The 18,268-nt window shown below is 50.4% G+C and overlaps 1 protein-coding gene across 1 annotated transcript in view; it reads left to right on the top strand.

Moving 5' to 3' along the window:
* The window catches only part of EPHA2 (EPH receptor A2), a 24,496-nt gene extending 6,921 nt beyond the window's left edge, over positions 1 to 17,575 (top strand). The window contains exons 2-17 of the mRNA XM_081341238.1: positions 2,503 to 2,570; positions 3,216 to 3,876; positions 8,802 to 8,957; positions 9,436 to 9,768; positions 10,479 to 10,603; positions 10,718 to 10,877; positions 11,038 to 11,140; positions 11,875 to 11,930; positions 12,217 to 12,342; positions 12,532 to 12,714; positions 12,835 to 12,896; positions 13,123 to 13,332; positions 14,093 to 14,242; positions 14,950 to 15,143; positions 15,349 to 15,504; positions 16,500 to 17,575. Of these exons, the coding sequence (XP_081197364.1) occupies positions 2,503 to 2,570; positions 3,216 to 3,876; positions 8,802 to 8,957; positions 9,436 to 9,768; positions 10,479 to 10,603; positions 10,718 to 10,877; positions 11,038 to 11,140; positions 11,875 to 11,930; positions 12,217 to 12,342; positions 12,532 to 12,714; positions 12,835 to 12,896; positions 13,123 to 13,332; positions 14,093 to 14,242; positions 14,950 to 15,143; positions 15,349 to 15,504; positions 16,500 to 16,605 (2,849 nt within the window). The 3' untranslated portion in view covers positions 16,606 to 17,575. The remainder of the gene's footprint in view (positions 1 to 2,502; positions 2,571 to 3,215; positions 3,877 to 8,801; positions 8,958 to 9,435; positions 9,769 to 10,478; positions 10,604 to 10,717; positions 10,878 to 11,037; positions 11,141 to 11,874; positions 11,931 to 12,216; positions 12,343 to 12,531; positions 12,715 to 12,834; positions 12,897 to 13,122; positions 13,333 to 14,092; positions 14,243 to 14,949; positions 15,144 to 15,348; positions 15,505 to 16,499) is intronic.
* Positions 17,576 to 18,268: the final 693 nt, after the last annotated feature.

Genomic DNA, 18,268 nt, shown 5'->3' on the forward strand with positions numbered 1-18,268 from the left:
CGCTTCGGCTATGAATCCTTAGCCAGGCGTAGAATTGTGGGCTCTTTCCACCCACCCACCCCCGCAGCCCAGGCTTTGCATGGGATTGAAAAACAGGCAGCAAAAAAAATTCTGCACGCTGTCAAAGAGAGAGGGAAGAGAGGGTGAAGTTTAAAATTAACTCTGGAAATTGGTGGGAAAGAAAAGCTGTTCCAGATGTTGCTTACAAACACTCTGGGAGGAGACGACGGTTGATTCCTTAAGCTCCTTCTCCTGATTGATGAGGGTCAGGAACCCAGACCAAGATGCAGGGCTAGATTCAGAGTGGGGCGGTGAGGGGGGGGAAAGAATTGAAGCCCAGCCTGACTGACCCTGAAGCTCAACGGGGACCCCGCCCTGGCTGTCTCTTGGGAGGTTGCCCACCTCCCACCGGAGCTACTGGGACAGCAAAGAGAGAGAGAGAGAGAGAGAGAGAGAGAGAGAGAGACGGATTGGATTTGTCAATGTACCCAATGAGCTGGGCGACCCTGTTGATCCGGAAGAGGGTGGTTCCATCGGGGCAACGGAGACTGAATATTGATTCCCAAAGAGGTCTCTTGCTTGCCTTTGGGCCACCTGATCTGGATCGAACACGCCCGACGGGAGCTTTGGGTCTGAACCACCAAAGCGGGTTCTCAAAAGTGGGGGGGGGGGCGGTAAGCTGCCTTCCATTCTAGGCAGAGAACGCGCATTAATTTTATCTTAAATACCCACTCCCGATTTAACTCACCCACGCACGCACGCTCTTTGCGAACCTGGACTTGGTGAGCCTTACATCTCCTGGCCATTCTTGCAGAAATGAATGGCTGTGTGTGCCAGGGGAGCTTGATGGCCCCCACCCCCACCCCCACCCCACAGGGAAGCACAGGGCCCCAGAAGGCAGGTGGGGGGGGGTTTCAAGAATTTCCAGAGGCCTGACGGAGCCGGTAAGGTCTCTAGGATGGCAGTGGAGGAGCTGGAAATGCAACAGGGGGGGGGGCACCTGGACTACGAGGCAACGGGGACCTCCACATGTTCAGGCTGGCTTAGCTTTGCAGTGGGGTGTGTGTGTGGGGGGGAAGAGACTGCTGTAAAAAGGACTGGGGGAAATCCTGGCAAAATAAGCAATCGGGTGCCCGCCCCCCGCTGCACGCTGCCCCTTTTTGACACGTGCAGCAGTCTCGTTCTGAGACGAGGAAGAAGAGTCCTTTGGGCGGCCTGTGAAGCGGATGCGATTTTAAACCCACGTCAAGCCTCACCTTCTATACCCCGGACGATTCTCGCCTGGTCCCCGTTTTGTCTCTCTCAGACTCTCCCACTTCTTGGGTCCAAATGCAAGAACGGAAAGGTGAGGCGTTATCAAGATCGCGTGGCAGCAAGCCAGGATTAAAACAGCCTTTGGCTCTTGCAAGGGCCCCTTCTGCTGCCAGGAGCCCATAGAGGGGGGAAAAAGAGAGCCAACGGGCAGGGGATGCTCCGTGCCTTGGATCTTGGACAACACTTGGGGCAACGCTTCCACGGGTGCAGAGCAGCTACTGCAAAATGTATTTTGTATCTATAAAGATTTGGGAAGTTTAAGCTTGGGACCACAAACACCTTAAAAAGCTGGGCAGTCCAGGGTGTGGATGTGGGTGTGTGGAGTTACGAACTCTTCTGGCTAGGTTGTTTTTTGTTTTTTTCAGCTCATCCAAAACTTGCTCCGGTCTGTCGTTCTTTTGTTTTTGTAATTCCGCCCCATGATGCTGCCGTGCAGATCTCAAAAGAATGATCCTCTCACGGGGAGCCACTTTTGTTGGATCTTAAAAAGCAGGCAGGGATTTCTGAAAGGGTTGCACAATGGAGGGACCCAGACACGGCTCGGAAAGATTTATTTGAACTTTAAACTGGCTGCCCCCCCTGACATTCTTGGGAGGAGAAAGAAAAACAAAAAAAACCACATGCATAATCTAAACAGTTGTTTAAAGGAGTCTTGTTTTGCACTGCGATAATGAGGAGGAGTTATTGCGACCGTTGTTGCACGCAGGTGTGTGAGTGACAGCGTTCGGGTGGATTTGAGACGAAAATGCGTTTTAAAAATCGAAAGAGAGGTAGGGCATTCGGAAACTTTTTGAGCGTAGCTGAAAATCGCTCCAAATACTTACTTCTTCCCTAAGCCCAGCTGCCAGGAGATTTAAGAGACACCCCCCCACACACTTCAACTTGCTCCGTTGTGTCCAATCCTGCTTGGGGGGGGGCATTCTGTTGACACAATAGGGAATTACAGGCACTTGGACCCCATTCCAGTCGCTCAGGTGCTGCTCAGCACCGACATTCTGCAGAGATGAAGCTGAATTCAGTTCAGTCAAGAGGTCCCCTGTTACGTACGTCCTGCGGGCCTAGCCTTCCCCGTCCTGAATTCTTTGTGCCTTTCTGGAGCTTTAAAGATTTCCTATCGGTTTTCCCACCGTCGGGAGGGTGACACTGTCTAAAATGCATCTTTTGGCATCTGTCCCCTTTTCTTCCTAGTTGTCCTGCTCGATTTCGCCAAGGCCCAGGGCGATCTTGGATGGCTCAATCATCCCTACGGGAAAGGGGTAAGTTAAGTTCCGGGTTCTTTCTTGCCAAATTGCTGCTGCTGGTGTTGTGTGTGTGTAGGGGGGAAAGTCAGCTTTGAAGTCAGCTTTCATCGGTCACTAAATTTCCGAGGGTGAAGATTCCCTCTAGTGCAAAGCGTAAACAAGCTTTGCTTTAAATATCCGTTTTTTCATTTTTTTTTAAAAGGGAGCCGGCGAGGGAAAAAAAAATACTCCTTCAAGCGTAGGTAACTAGATGCAGGGCAGCGGTAGTAGCAGGGCGAAGAAGGCTGAACAAAATCCGTTTCTCCATTGGGTTAAACGGCCCGGCGATAGGATATTGCTAAATTAATTGGTTTTGGAAAGGAGGGACAAATGGAAAAGGACGCCAAAATGGCCATCGGAAAGTAGCTCTGGGAACTAGAAAAAGCTGAAGTGGGCCAAGGCAACACTGCTCTTAATCTGAAGAGAGCCAGGGGAATCCATCTAGGCCCTTGGTCATTTTTTGTAAGCAACGACCTAGCCCCGGTTGACCAGGTGAGATTAGATGAACGTAGATTAAGAAGTCTTTATTAGAATTTGCCGCCAGGGCCCAGAGCAAGGAGTTCTCTGGCTGTGCGCCGTGCCAAAAGCAATGCCGTGATGTCTTCTCCTCCTGTCCACCAGTGGGATCTCCTTCAGAACGTCATGAACGAATCCCTCATCTACATTTACTCAGTCTGCAACGTGCAGGAAGGCGACCAGGATAACTGGCTGCGGACCAACTGGATCTACCGTGGGGAGGCCCAACGTATCTTCATTGAAATCCAGTTCACGGTCCGGGATTGCAACACCTTCTCCCCTGGGACGGGCACCTGCAAGGAGACGTTCAACCTCTTCTACGCCGAGTCGGACGTCGACTACGGCATCAACTTCCAGAAGCGCCAGTTCCAAAAGATCGACACGATTGCCCCCGACGAGATCACCCTGCTGGAAGACTTCAGCACCCGCAACGTGAAGATCAACGTGGAGGTGCGCTCCGTCGGGCCCCTCACCCGGAAGGGCTTCTACGTGGCCTTCCAGGACATCGGGGCTTGCGTGGCGCTCCTCTCCGTCCGGATCTACTACAAGAAGTGCCCCGCGGTCTTCCGCAATATGGCCAGCTTCCCGGAAACCATCGCTGGGGCCGATTCGCAGGACCTGGCCAAGGTGCCGGGGGCTTGCGTGGCGGAAGCCGTGGCCACCGAGGAACCCTTCATGCACTGCAACTCGGACGGAGAGTGGCTGGTGTCTATCGGCGAGTGCCTTTGCCGAGAAGGATACGAAAAAGAGGGGGACAGCTGCAAAGGTAAGTAAACGTCGGCTTGCTGATTTTCTTGCCTGCCAGGCACTGAATAAATGAGCACTTTAAAAAGTTAAGGAGAAAAAATAATAATAATACCAGTTCGGGTTTCTAGGAAAGTGAAGCGATGTGCAGATTCTAGGATGACAAACCCAAGGGAAGCAGGCTCTTCTATCGCATTTTCGTTTGGTTGGGCTGGGGGGGGGGCTGGAATATTGCTGGGATGAGGCTGAGCAGAAAGAGTAAAATGGAACTTCTAGTCCCTTATTCTGGGGTGAATCAAAGAGCTTGGCAGCCACATGAGAAGGGGGGGGGCATCGACTATCCAAGCAGAGGAAGGGGGATTTGCCCTGGCTTTGCCCTTCCTGTGGGGAAATAAGCGGGCGGGGTCCTTAGGACTGAGCCTGGCCTTGGAACTGACCATATGGGAAGCATTTGCAGCTGGATGCCTGCCAGGAGAGGAAGCGCAGGGCTCCTTTGCGGCCACCCTACAGGTGTGGTGCGGGAGGCTGTGCAGGTGTGCTTTGGCCCTGCAGGAAGCGCCGGAGAGCCAGCCAATCCCCTCCCTCTGAGCTTCCACCCAAGAGAGACAGCCTCTGTCTCCTGGCTGGGGTGTGCCGTCTCTGGCTCAAGTTCCTGCTCGACAAGAACAGCAGGGTGGCAGGGGAGATCTCGGATCCCGCAGGCCCCTGGCGCAGCCGATGGGGCCTTCTGACGCGACAGGTTCTTCTCCGCTTCAGAAGCTACGCCTGCGCGGTACCACTCTGACCTTACCCTCCTGCGTTGCACATTGGCAGACCCCAATCTCTCTTAGGTCAGGATTCAAATCACGGGGCCTGACAAAGTCCGCTGAGGTCCCCACGGGTGGCCAGGCGTTCCTTGGCCAGGTGGAATGTTCCAGACAGCAGCAGCAGCAGCATTTTTCAAAGCCAGCATGTTGTATAAAGCAAGCCTAGTCCCTAAGCAGGGAGGAGGGGGGGTATCTAGGCGCGCAAGGGGGCTGAGGCAAGCAGATTGTGCCTCAGGAATGTGCCTGGAGTTTGCAGAGAGAGAGAGAGAGATATGGAGCTCTCAAGGTTATGGAGCCCTCTTGAGCACACAGGCTTCCCAATGCCCCCCCCCCTTCTTTTCCTCTTTCGCTGTGGGGCTTATCTCATAGGCCATTATCACACTTCCCTCCCGCCTGACCCCAGTCCCATTTGGCCCCTGATAACCAGCGTCACCAGGGCCCAAATGCGGAGGCGGTCCTAGCTTTTTAGGTTAGTCTTAGGGGAACCTGGTGCCCCCCCACCCCCGTTGGGGCTAGGGCCAAAGCTTCCCACTGCAAAAGGCTGGAGAGAAGAGAAGGAGCATCTACTCCGAAGAGCAACCTGCTGCTTAAGTCAAGAGTCATTCCTCCTCTGAATGTCCTGTCTGGGCCTCACCCTACCCAGGAGCCTGTTCTGAATGGGAAGCACAAAGCATAAACTTCACCTACAGCCTTTCAGAGATTATCCGCGCTGCCGGTTTCAAAAGCACAGCGTTTTACCTCCCCAACTCCTACAAGATCTGGACTGCAGACCCAGTGGTATTTTTCGGTAACTCTTTGGCTGCTATTTAACCATCATCCAGGTTTTCGTAGCCTCGTTTGGTAGCTCTACCAGTCGGCTAATTTAATGCAGAAATCAGAACTGACTCATTGGATTTCGGCGGAGAGGCTCCTCCGACGTGATGTCACGCCGCCGCGTTGGGGGAATAATCAATATCCGCAAAGCGTTAATGCTGTGACTGGTGGTGTCGGAATTTCCCTCTCGAATGTGAAAAGGCAAATTTAGAATCCCAACCAATCAAGGGCGGGGTTGCTGGAAGAGTCTGCATTCTGAGAAAGAGTTTTAGCCAATCTAAACTGCCGCAGAGCTCCTCAGACCATGCGTACGGTCTCGCAGTCAGTTCAGCAACACCCTGACTATCCATTATAACCACCACTCCCTGTTAATGCCAGGGAAGCAGCTGCTGGCACACCTGCCCGCGAAGCCTTCGGCAGAGCCTCAACATGCCTGTTTGATTGTACATGGCCCCCTTCGGCCCCGAGGCAGAGAAAGAGAAGGGGGTGGGTGGGGGAGGAAGGTGGCCCTGTTCCAGTTTTAAGATGCGCCCAGAACTCTTCACCATGTGCCAGTCTCCTCTCTGCTGCTGCACACGTCTGGCCAATTTACGGCCAAAGTTACTGTTAAAAAGACCCACCCACCCCCGCCGCCCACTTGCCCTTTCAGATCTTGATTAGAGGACATGCCGTAGGAGCTACAGCAAGAGATCCTACGTACCTGTCAATGTTCCCTAACCTTTCCGGTTTTGCGGAGCCGGGAGGGGGAGAGAAGGGATGGTTCCATGCGAGCGGCGGGCACCCACATCTGCCGCTCGCCCAAGTGGAGTGTGCGCGCCCGCGCTTGCCCACATCTTGCGCAAGTGGGGATGCACCCGGATGCATGCCCGCCTGCCCGCCACTTCCACAGCCCGGTTCCGAAGGGCTCGAGGCCCAGAAGTCAGCCACGGCCCAGAGGTTGGGGAACCCTGGAATAGATTCTCTAGACAGAGCACCTGTTTTTCTTCCTGGCTTTACTGAACCGTCTCTGATGAAATAATAGCCGCAACCGGATTTTTTTTTATAAAAAAAATAATCCTAAAATTGAAATCTACTAGCATGCCAGCTTTTCAACCGCTGTGATGAGACAATGGTAACAGTGTCGAGATTTAGTTTGATAGCAAGAGTACATAATTGGCATGAAGGTAGGCCTAAATTCCATCCCCGGCATGGGAAAAACTGCAAGTCAGTGGGTGACCAAGATGAGCGGAGGAATGAGGGAAATACCGCCTGAGCGTTTTCTAAGCAGCTATGGTTAACATCTGTCATGAGTCCCATCGACAACTCATTGTAATGGGAGCTGCCTGCATTTCTGGGCTGGTGGGAAGGAAACGGTAAGGGGCAAACAGTCACACTGCACATCAAAAACATTCCTTCCGAGATCTCAGTGGCATCTTCAATGTTGCCTGTGCTGCTCTGGGCCTCCAGAGGCCCAGCCATCTCATCCCTGCCCAGTGCATACTGCTCCTCCTTCAGAAAGGGCTGTGGGCACCAGCCCCTCCTTCCTGCCTGCCCATTTATATAGGGGAGGTTTACTGCCTCCCCTTTGTTTCCCTCTAGACTGAAAAGGGACCACACACACAAAAAAAAAGAAGAAGAAGAAGGTGGAGTGGCAATGTTATTTCTGGAGAAGCCGCTTTCAAAACCCAGACTGGCTTTTTCTATTCAACGTGTAATCTCTATTGTTTGCTCGATTTAATCCTTGTGTGGTGATAAAAGTTCCAGTCCGGGAGAGGAGTTTTGGAAAGACAGAAAGAGCTTAAAATATTAAATCTACGAAGTTTTAAGAAGATTGTATTACAAAGTGGGGGAGGTAGAACGTTATTTGGGGCCTCGGTTATCCACGCTTTTTTTTTTCTTCCCCTTTCTACTCACTCGAATCTCAGAAGAAATACATGAGTTGTGGATTGCCAAAGTGCCCTAGAGCAGAGCCCCCCAACCTTTTGGGCACCGGGGACCCGTTCTGTGGAAAGAGGTTTTTCCGCAGACCGGAGGGGTGCGTGGTTTTGTGCACTGCCTGCATCCCGTGGATGGGGCTTTGTTTGTGCAGCCCGGTTGCTGGCATGCCGCGGCCCGGTACCGGTCCATGGACCACACATTGGGGACCCCTGCCCTAGAGTCACTCAAGTGACCAGTCCTGGTTGAACAGGGGACTTGAATCTGGGGGCCCTTGGGCCTAAAGCGGCATCGGTCATCAAAGGGGTTCCCCACCTACTCTATGCCGCTGACAAATCTTCTGCCAGAGCTGCAATTCCAGCAGGACAAAAGGAACCAGCCATGCAAAAACAGCCCCGGCGTGCCTTCTCGCAAATGCCTGCTGTGGGGAGCCCATCTGTGTCTTTTCTTCCCACCCCATAGCGCTTGATTTTCTGGGAATCTCATTACTGTTCCCAGTGCTTTTTTTGTAAAAGAAAATGGTGCTGGAACTCACACATGTCATACAACCCGCCTTGCCTACCCTACAAGGTTCCATCCAAAAAAGGTGCCGGAACTCCGTTCTGAGCGTTCTGTGAGAAAAAAAGCCCTGACTGTTCCAAGCTTCTTCCTAAGGAGAGGTGGGAGATGGGAAAGACCGATTGGTGCCCCTGCTGGGGGTGTAGCGGGGGAGGCGGGCAGCCTGTGACTTCAGTGGCCTTCAAAATGGCCTTCACTAGCTCTCAAGTAGATGGGCTTTCCAAACCAGAGCTTCCCAAGCCTCATCCTCTACTGAACTGTAGCGGAAGTGACTCAACTCGCAGGGGAGCAAAGCTCATTTCCGACGGAAGACTGTAGTTGTCCAGGAAGTAAAGGTGAATACTCTTTAACTGGAACAGTAATTTTCTCTGCAGCCCGGTCCTGCCAACATAAATTACAACAATATTCCGCCATCCGAGCCTGCCGATATCGGCAAGAAATGCTATAAAGCCAAAAACGGCAGCAGGCAGATGCTCTGATCTCACCCACTTCGGTTGGTGTGTGTGTGTGTGTGTGTGTGTGCGTGCGCCCTTCCCGTCTCGCCCTCCGTTTCAAGTTGAAGCTGCGTTTTCAAAACTCTGGCCTTTTTTCTCCCTCCGAGCAGTGCTTCATTGTGAAAGCATCCCGGTGCGCTCTGTTGGACATGTGGTTTTATTTAAGTACTCGTAATACGTTCGTTCCCAGTTTAGAGGTGGAGACTCAAGACCAAGAAAACGAATTGCGCCTAATCCACTATTAATCCGTGTCTTTTGCGTTTGATCGGAGCGGATTCCATCTAACTACATTCACTGGCTCAAACCTGGCTTAATTGCTGGTTGAAATGAGAGTTACCAAAAAAAAATTGTTTTCCTTTCAGCTTGCTCGCCTGGATTCTTTAAACAAGATGTCGCCAACAGCGCCTGTTTGAAGTGTCCCTTGCACACGCTGCCGTCTTCGGAAGGCTCCACTTCGTGTCCTTGTGAGGAAGGCTACTTCCGGGCTCCAAGTGATCCGGTTTCCATGGCGTGCACAAGTAAGTGAGAAACAGAATTGGGGCTGGGGATGATGGTTCCAGGAAGGAGGATCGCTTTTATCCCTTATCCGGGCTAAAGCAGCTGAGATAAGCGCTGGACAATACAGTCTGTGGGTGTTATCGGATCTTGGGAAGGGAGCGATGCTCATTTATTCACTCCGACTTTTTGCCTCTGTTTTGTGAAACGATTCTGCAATCAAAAAAAACCCTTGAGATTGGCTTCTACAATTTTGCTTTGTCCATATCCATCAAAGGAAGGAAGGAAGGAAGGAAGGAAGGAAGAAGCAAATGCAGAATAGAAGAGGAAGGAAAGGCACCGGGAGATAAAGGGTGGAGAGATACACAATGGAAACTTAGAGCAAATGTGCGGTTAATGAGTTAAATTGCTCGTTTTAAGTAGTCATCTTTGGTACTCCATCCCAGAGATCCAGGCATGATTTTTTTTTCCAATTCTTCTTTTTGTCTCCTATCTTGACAGAACCGCCCTCTGCTCCTCGGAGGGTGACGGCAATCGGTCTGGGTGCTAAAGTCCAGCTGCATTGGTCCCCGCCCCAGAACACGGGGGGCCGCCAAGATGTCACCTACCGTGTATCGTGCGAACAGTGCTGGCCAGACTCGGGGGACTGCCGGCCTTGCGACACTATTGTCCGCTATTCAGACAATCCCAACAGACTCGCTGGCACTTCTTTGACGATTAGTGATCTTGAGCCCCACGTCAACTACACGTTCACCGTAGAGGCTTATAATGGAGTGTCGTCCTTCAGTACCCAGCGCAGCTACGGAGTCACTAGCATCAGTGTCAATCAGACAGGTAAGGGCCTTGGGTACCGCAACCCGATTAAAGCGATGGGATCTAGTGATCACGGTGAGATGCCTATCGCCCAGGGCTCTTGGTTCGTAGCCCCTGGGTGGAATGAATTAAGACAGGCTACCGTCCTTTGGTACTTCGATGAGACTCATCTACATCCAAAGAGATAACTTTGTAAAACGGTGCCAAATCCCTCAGTTTCAAAAGACTGTGGTCTTCCGAAAGCAAAAATCGGCAAAGCCACTTAAGATAGTTACCTGAAAAGGTTTGTGTGGCTCCTCTCCAAATTCTAATCCCAGCTACAGAATGGGGAAAGGTTTCTCATTTGCGGCAGCCTCTTTTCACATGACGAAGCACTCAAGTAGCTGAGATGTCCCGCTACCGAAAGGGAGCAGTTTTCGATTCTGGAAATCCAGTGTGGGTTGATAGGCAATTAATGTCCTCGTATCTGGCAAAGGCAATTAGGCAATTAAATGTCCTCGTATCTGGCAAAGGCAATTAGGCAATTAATGTCCTCGTATCTGGCAAAGGCAATTAGGCAATTAATGTCCGCGTATCTGGCAAAGGCAATTAGGCAATTAATGTCCTCGTATCTGGCAAAGGCAATTAGGCAATTAATGTCCTCGTATCTGGCAAAGGCAATTGTGGGGAAAGCGTAACCGGCTAGGGGCGGATTTTCTCAGCCCTCCTTCTTCCTTTTCCTCATTGTGCAGAACCGCCAAGAGTAACTTCGGTGACCATGGACAGTCGCACCGCTACCAGTTTAACGTTGTCTTGGACTGTCCCTCCTCGCCAACAGAGCCACGTTTGGAAGTACCAGGTTACTTACAAGAAGAAGGTATACATAACTCTCTGCTATCCGTGACAACTTCCTTTTGTGGGGGGGCCTGGTATTTTGTAGTAGAAAAAGTGAGCCACAAGGGGTGTGGTTTTTTTGTTTTGGTGGTTACAGAAGGATGAAAACAGCTACTCGGTCCTGCGCTCGGAAGGAAACTCAGCCACCCTCCATAAGCTGACTCCCAAGACCAAGTACCTGGTGAGCGTCCAGGCGCTGACTCAGGAGGGTCACGGAGCCCACGGCATGGAGCATGAGTTCGAAACACTGCCGGAAAGTGAGTTTGCTTTGGGGTTTCCTTTCCCCCCCCCCCCCGCCGCCGTCCCCTCCGGGGAAATAAAACACAATAATTGGGGCAGAGTTACCACTTGAGAACCGCCTATCCTGGGAATGTGTGTTTCTGAAAAAGCTGCCCGCCCGCCCTCTTGTCTCCGTAGCTTCAGAAGGTGCGAATACCGCCGCGGTCCTCGGAGGGTCCATTGCCGGCTTCGTCGTCATGCTTGCTGTCATTGTGATCCTTTTCCTGGTCATTCGACAGAGGTGTGTGTACTGTTTTAAGGTGCCGTTTCTTTCAAACAGGAGGAATTTGGGGCGGGCCAAAAATGCCATATTTTTGTCCTCCACCGTAACAAGCTCTGTGGCTATTGAAACAATACAAAATCTTCACGCTCAGAGAAGAGAGCGGGCGGTGGGTGAAATGCCTCAAAGCCCTTTCAGTCGCCTCACCTTTTTGCCAGCCGCTGCACTTCCCAGGCTGGAGTTTCTTCAATTGTGAGGGGGTGTGAAGCAGGGGGGGAAGGTGGCAGTGGCGGCTTAGTCCAAGGAAATGTAGAGTTCCGTCCGGATGACCAAGAATCTAGACCGACATCTAGCCTTTGGAGAAATGTCTGTCAGTTTAATAATTTCTCTTGGGTTTACCGTAAGAATGACAGTAGAAGAAAGCATGTTACGTTAGAGAGAGGCATTTTATCCGGGTTTTTAAACCTGCAAGAAAATTAACAATTAATCGTAGGCCCAGTGCGCCATTTGTGCAGAAGGGAGAACCTGAATGCAGCAGCTGAGATTGATAAACAACTCCTGGGGCTCCTGCTGAAAACAGCCCCCCTAGTTTTAATAACAATGGAAGAGGAGGAGGAGGACTACAAAAAAGGCTTCTTTAATCCAAATGCCCAGAGACTCTTGTGTGTGTGTGTGTCTGTGCGCACGCGCGGGAGGAGTTAAAGACTCTGCTGTCTTTCAGGAGCTATCGCTTAATCCTTCCAAATTTCTTTTAGGAAAAAGAATTCGCGGGCCCGGCAAACTTCCGAAGATGTTTACTTCTCCAGATCTGGTGAGTATGAGTCCCTGATTGTGTGACTGCGCTGGGAAAATTGAACAAAACTGGGACGCTGCACATTTTTGGAAAGGATCCAAACTACAGTAATCCGTTTAGGCCCCGAGTAGGAATATTCATTCTTCATATTTTTTTAAAAGGAAAAAAAGCACGTGTTCACCTATTGCCGTCCAATCGTTAAGAGAGGCTGGGTTGGGGTCTGACCGAACAGCAGCGGAGCTTCTCTCCAAAGCCTTGATGCGCCATTCCCGGTTTCTTTTTTAAAATCCCTTTGATTCTGCAGATCAGCTCAAACCCCTGAAGACTTATGTGGATCCCCACACCTACGAAGACCCCAATCAGGCGGTCCTGAAGTTTACCACCGAGATCCCCCCTTCCAGCATTTCCCGACAGAAAGTGATTGGAGCAGGTACGGATTCCAATCGTCTCAAACAGGGCAGGGAATAGAACGTGGCTGCCTTCCCCCTGGGGCAGCTTGGATCGATTTGTTCAAGGTGTTTGCCTTTATTCAGAAAAAAAGGTTATCTCCCGTTCCATCACAAATCAAGATTCTTCTTTTCACACCTCTGGGTTGTTTTTTTTCCCCCCCCTCCGTCAGGAGAATTTGGCGAAGTTTATAAAGGCATTCTGAAAAGTGGCAAGAAGGAGATCCCTGTGGCCATAAAGACGCTGAAATCTGGTTACACCGAAAAGCAACGCATTGACTTCTTGAGCGAGGCCAGCATCATGGGACAGTTCTGTCACCACAACATCATTCATTTGGAAGGAGTTGTCTCCAAATGTAAGTGCCGGGTAGAATCCTAGCTTGTTCTTGGTTTCTGGCTCCAAGACATCACTCCCCCGCCCCCGCTGCAGCGATGAACAGATGAGACCTTGAATGGGTTTTCCCTTCTCTTTCCAGGTAAGCCTTTCATGATCGTCACCGAATACATGGAGAACGGTGCTCTGGATAAATTCCTACGGGTAGGTCTACATCCTTTCCCCCCGCCAAACCTCTTCTCACGTGTAAAGCAAGAGACCCGATCCTCCCTTGTGAATCCACCCTTTCAAATTCTCCAAAATGGAGAGGGCTTGGAGGTGTGTCTGGGCCAGACTCGATCCCCTCTTTAAATCCTCCTCCTCGGTCGGTTCGCTGGATGCTTCTGCACGTTTGCTTCTGAAAATGCTTCCACTCTTTTTTACCCCACAGGAAAAAGACGGGGAGTTTTGCGTCATCCAGTTGGTGGGCATGTTGAGGGGAATTGCTTCCGGAATGAAATACTTGGCCAGCATGAACTACGTGCATCGGGATCTGGCTGCTCGAAATATCCTTGTGGACAGCCAGCTGGTCTGCAAAGTCTCCGATTTTGGCCTGTCCCGGGTCCTGGAGGACGATCCCGATGCTACTTATACCACCAGCGTAAGTGATCCCAAATGGCTTGGGGTTTTTTTGCCTCTGAAGTGACGGATTGCCAAGATAACTGCGAAGAACAGGGGGAGATCCACTACGGCTGGAGGAAAATGCCTAGAGCTAGGGACGACGTAAGGGAACCGTCACTAGGTTGAATGAGAATCTGGAAAAAAGAGAAAGGGGGGGGGGTTGTACAAGGATCTAAAAAGGAAGATGTCAACAGATGAATTTGCCTTATTCCACAGACTCCAGTGGGAGCCCAGTGTGATAGGAAAGGTGGGTGGGGAAATGAAGAAACGCCCCTTCCCAGGTTTGTAAACCTGGGGGGGAGGGGTTGGCCCAGTCTCCAGACCGAAACTTGATTTCTGTTCATTAACATCTGACAAAGAGCACTAACGCTTGCTAGACCTGCGGCTACCTCGCTATTCACTTCACATACAGTATACGGATGTTCTGGCCTTGCAAAGCAAGACTTAGGGCTTGCCACTGTACAAAAGCCAGGCCGCTATGCCTTGTTTAGCAAACCACGATTAAAGCCAGGATGCCACCGTACAAATAGGCGAACCCTAGCAGAAGCCTAAACGGGGTAAGGCGTACGTTTAGAAAGCCGACAATATTAAAGGTCTTTGAAGCCGGAGGAAGACGACGTTTATAAAATAAATACATTATTTGTAATTATTTCTAAAGGCGGCACACACGTTCCTCTGTGATTTGCCTCCTTCCAGCATCAGGTTTTTTGATGGGCGGGTTTGCTTCTCCTCTCACTCAGGGTGGGAAAATCCCCATTCGATGGACGGCGCCCGAGGCCATCTCTCATCGCAAGTTCACGTCTGCCAGCGACGTCTGGAGCTACGGAATCGTGATGTGGGAGGTGATGTCCTACGGGGATCGGCCTTACTGGGAGCTCTCCAATCACGAGGTAGGTCCTTGGCAGACCCCGGTGCCGGGTGCAGGATTTAGCCCTGGCAACCACGCCTGCATTGCCCCTCGACTCCTTCTAAGACTCTTGCTGTGGCCTAAAGACATTCCTGGCAACCCTCCAGTGATGGATTCCCCCACAACTCCAGGCCCAACTCAAGAGTCAGGAAATCCCTCCTTTAGCTCCCTCTTTCTACCCTTCTCATCTCCTCAGGCACTCTGGGGCAGACTTCCCCTTTGGAAGGGGCGCGAAGAGACACCTGTCCAACGTAGCCTCTCTTGCATTTTTTTAAACATTTTTGCACCGTTGTAAGGTTTTATCACACTTCAAAGAAAGGATGCAAAACTAGCGCAAAAATCAAGATAACGCTCCATTAGTCCAGAAGATATCTCCCTCATCAGAGGACCCGGCCTCGGTTTGAAGAGGCAAAGACAGCATGCCGCAGGTCAATTCCATCTATCCCAAACTATGAATGTGGGTCTTGTGATTCCAGCTTAGCCAAAGGGCCTTGAAAATTCCCACGAGGAGGCGACGCGTGCGCTATCTGGCCACCCGGTCTTGCCGGATGGTTAGCTGAGCGCTTATCTTTGGAACAAGGCTGCAGGTTGCCAACTGTCCCCTGTCAAGAGCTTTTTGTGCACGGATGGTTCCCCTCGGGTGGGTTGGGACTTTCCAGGCTCCCAAACGCTGTATTCTTTCCGAAATAGGTCATGAAAGCAATTAACGAGGGCTTTCGCCTCCCGGCCCCCTTGGAGTGTCCTTCGGCCATCTACCAGCTGATGATGCGATGCTGGCAACAAGAGAGAAGCCAGCGGCCTAAATTCACTGACATCGTTAGCATCCTGGACAAGCTCATCCGCGCTCCCGAGTCACTCAAGACTTTGGCAGAGTTTGACCCTCGGTATGTCTTGCTCTCAAGTTCCTTGTCCGTTTCTGGCAGTTTGGAAAGCTTTGGTCTACTGGCTCTTTTGACCCTGGTTCTTGACCTAGGAGCGTGTATGTAAGAACGGGCCCAGGAATAAGTGCGCTCCGTTACCCTTCCCCAAGTTCTTGGCCCCTTTTTTTTTGAGAAACTGTCTAAAGAGCCCTTTTCTTTGTCTTTGAAGGATCTCCATCCGCTTACCCAGCACCAGCGGCTCAGAGGGAGTTGCTTTCCGAACTGTGGCAGAGTGGCTGGAGTCCATCAAAATGCACCAGTACACCGAGCACTTCCTAGAGGCTGGCTATAACGTCATTGAGAAGGTGGTGCAGATGACCAACGAGTGAGTGTGGTTTTGCAGGCACGGGGGTCCTGGGAAACGGGCCTTCGCTCGCTGAGCTCTAGACCCCCCAGGCCACCGGCTACCTCGTCCCACTCCATCTCTGGAGATCTCTTTTCTGCTCTGCAGGAAGAAGAATTTACATCGTTCTTCTAAGATTTGTCTTAGCATCCAGTGGACTCCTCTTAAGGCCATGCCTTTGCTTTTACTTTTTCAAACAGAAAACTAGACCTTCTCTTGGCCAGTCAGCGATAAACCTTTAGCAACCGGGGTGGGGTGGGGGGGAAATGCACACTGTGCAAACGTTACGTGTGAACGGAAGAAGACGCCTTTCTGAATAAATCCATTCCAGGGAAGGCTTAATGCCATTTTCCTTTCTGTTCACACGGATGTCCCAAAGGTGCTTTTTCAACCGCGGGACAGCCGGGACCTGGATGTCTTTGAGAATATCCGTAGGCATTCACATGAACGTAGCTTGGGAAATTATAGACTTTTGCATGCTTCATTTTTTTCCACTGGCATTCCCTTCGCTGATGAGCTTATGTTTTGTTTCCTTTATAAAATTCACTTAGGGCAAGCGGTGTATGAGAACGTCACGCGTTCACAATAAAGGAGGGTGAAACGATGATGTTCCCCCCACTCCCACCCCTCAAAAAATATGCAGTTACAGCAAATTCCATTTGCTCTGCCCGCTGTCTTCTTAGGAGCAAAGTCTCCAAAGACCTACCCTATAATTAAGCCATTTTATGCCGCCAGAAAAGCAAAAGTGGGTTATTAAAGGCAGCGGGCTATCTGGCCTCTTTGGATTTCTGTAAGGGAATTGACCATCCCACTGCCCAGAGGCTATAATATACAGCAAATGAATTATTACATATCGCGATTGGCTATTTTAAAAGGCGGCGGGGGGGGGGGGAAGAAAGCCTAAGCTATCCAGTGGCTCTAAAGCTGCCAAGGTTCTCCCTTAATTCTTTTTTCCATCTCTTCTTTCACATCACCAGGGATATCAAGAGAATCGGCGTGCGTCTCCCAGGACACCAGAAGCGAATCGCCTACAGCCTCCTCGGGCTGAAAGAACAAGTCACCACCATTGGCATTCCAATTTGAGCGGGAGGAAATTGTGCCCGACGGCGGTAGCTCGGCTGCCCTCTTCAAGCTACCGCTCTTGGCGTGCTCGGTCTAGAAGCATTCACAGACTTCCTGGTATATACTTGAAGTGGAGAATCGACGCGACCTCTCTCTCACCAAGGATGCTGGCGGCGGTCAAGCGCCTCGCTTCACCGTCCCGTATTTATTGCCTGTCTTCTGAGGAATCTTGGAAATGCCTTGTGCCGCTACTTGACGCAAGGATCCAGGACGGTGCCTTATTTCCTCAAGCACAGCAGCCACGTGGCATTCTGCCAGCCTGGAAAGATCCTCAGGCTACTGAATGTTTGTAACTCCTTTCCCCCCCCCCCCTACACACACTTCTTTCATCTCCTTTCTCCATTTTGCTTCCGAAACGCTTGACTACTGCAACTGAGATTATTGGTCCATCGCTGGCTGGCTGGCGTGCCACACTCTTTTTGAGGTTTTTTCCTGAAACAAAAGCCCGTTCCTCCTTTTCACGCTCAAATATCTGAGGGTCTTTTTCTTTTAACATTCAAAGGGGAGAAGTCCGTAATTATAGCTTATATAGGAAGCTTTAGCTTTAATTGGATTAGCACCATGCACATTTAGAAGACCGCAGCAGTATAATGAGAACTGCTGGATATTCTGTTCTTGATTTTTGCTGCTCTTCAGGGAGTTATATGTTGACTCTTTTGCTCTTTAACGAACCTAACCTGGCACTTCCAAGAAGACTACGCCGTCTCTGCTCAAGCCTCACCTGAAAGGTGGTTTGCCAAGAATAATCTAGAGACCACTCTTTGCAAGTCAGCATTATTGTTATTTATACTTCCTTCCTTCCAAACTGCTCCTTAAATGCACTCTTTTGACTTCTGGGTAGTTACTCTTCCTTCATATCAATATTTCATTATTAATGTTAATTTATTTTTATATTTATTACTTTTTTTTAAAAAAAGGAACTGTTTCGATATTAAACATGATGCACATTTTTTTTAAATAAAAGAATTTACTTTTGTTTGGGCATAAATAATTCTCTAGCTTAAATAAAAGTGATTTTATTCTTTCCCAATGTGTTAAATGTGAGTAGGAGGGGTATGGAATGGGAAAATATCAACACTAGAATTCGGATAGCTAACGAAGGGCAGGAGATTCGGGACCGGTCAAGGCAAGGTACGATGCACTTATGTGCACCACTTGATAAAGGAGCAGCGGCCTTTGCTAATGTGAACGTGGCTTCCTCCTTATCCGATTTCCAAAGGAATTAGAAATTTGATCTCCAGAGTATGATCTAACAGTACTGTTTTCTTATATTGCCGTGGAAACAGTCAGGCCTAAACCACAAAGCCTAGTTTGGAAATTAAAAGAAGATCACTAGGCAGCCATATTTCTCCAGCAACTTCCCAGCGGCATCCCCTCGTTTCAGTTCAGATTTCTGAATTATTAAGTCTTAGGCGGAAACGACTAGCACGCATGTGCGGGGGAACCTTTACCTTTTTTTACCTTTAGGCGCTACAGAAATAGGCACTGTTCTTGATGGGTGCAAAGGGATCGAGAAGATCCTCTTATGAAGCACTACGAAAACTGGGGGGGGGGGGGAGAGGGAAATTCTGCCTGAACATTCCCGTGTATTTGTATGCCACAAGAAAGCTCCTTATTTAACTTT

This window comes from Vipera berus, assembly GCF_964194415.1.
Source record: "Vipera berus genome assembly, chromosome: 17".
Classification (NCBI taxonomy): domain Eukaryota; kingdom Metazoa; phylum Chordata; class Lepidosauria; order Squamata; family Viperidae; genus Vipera; species Vipera berus.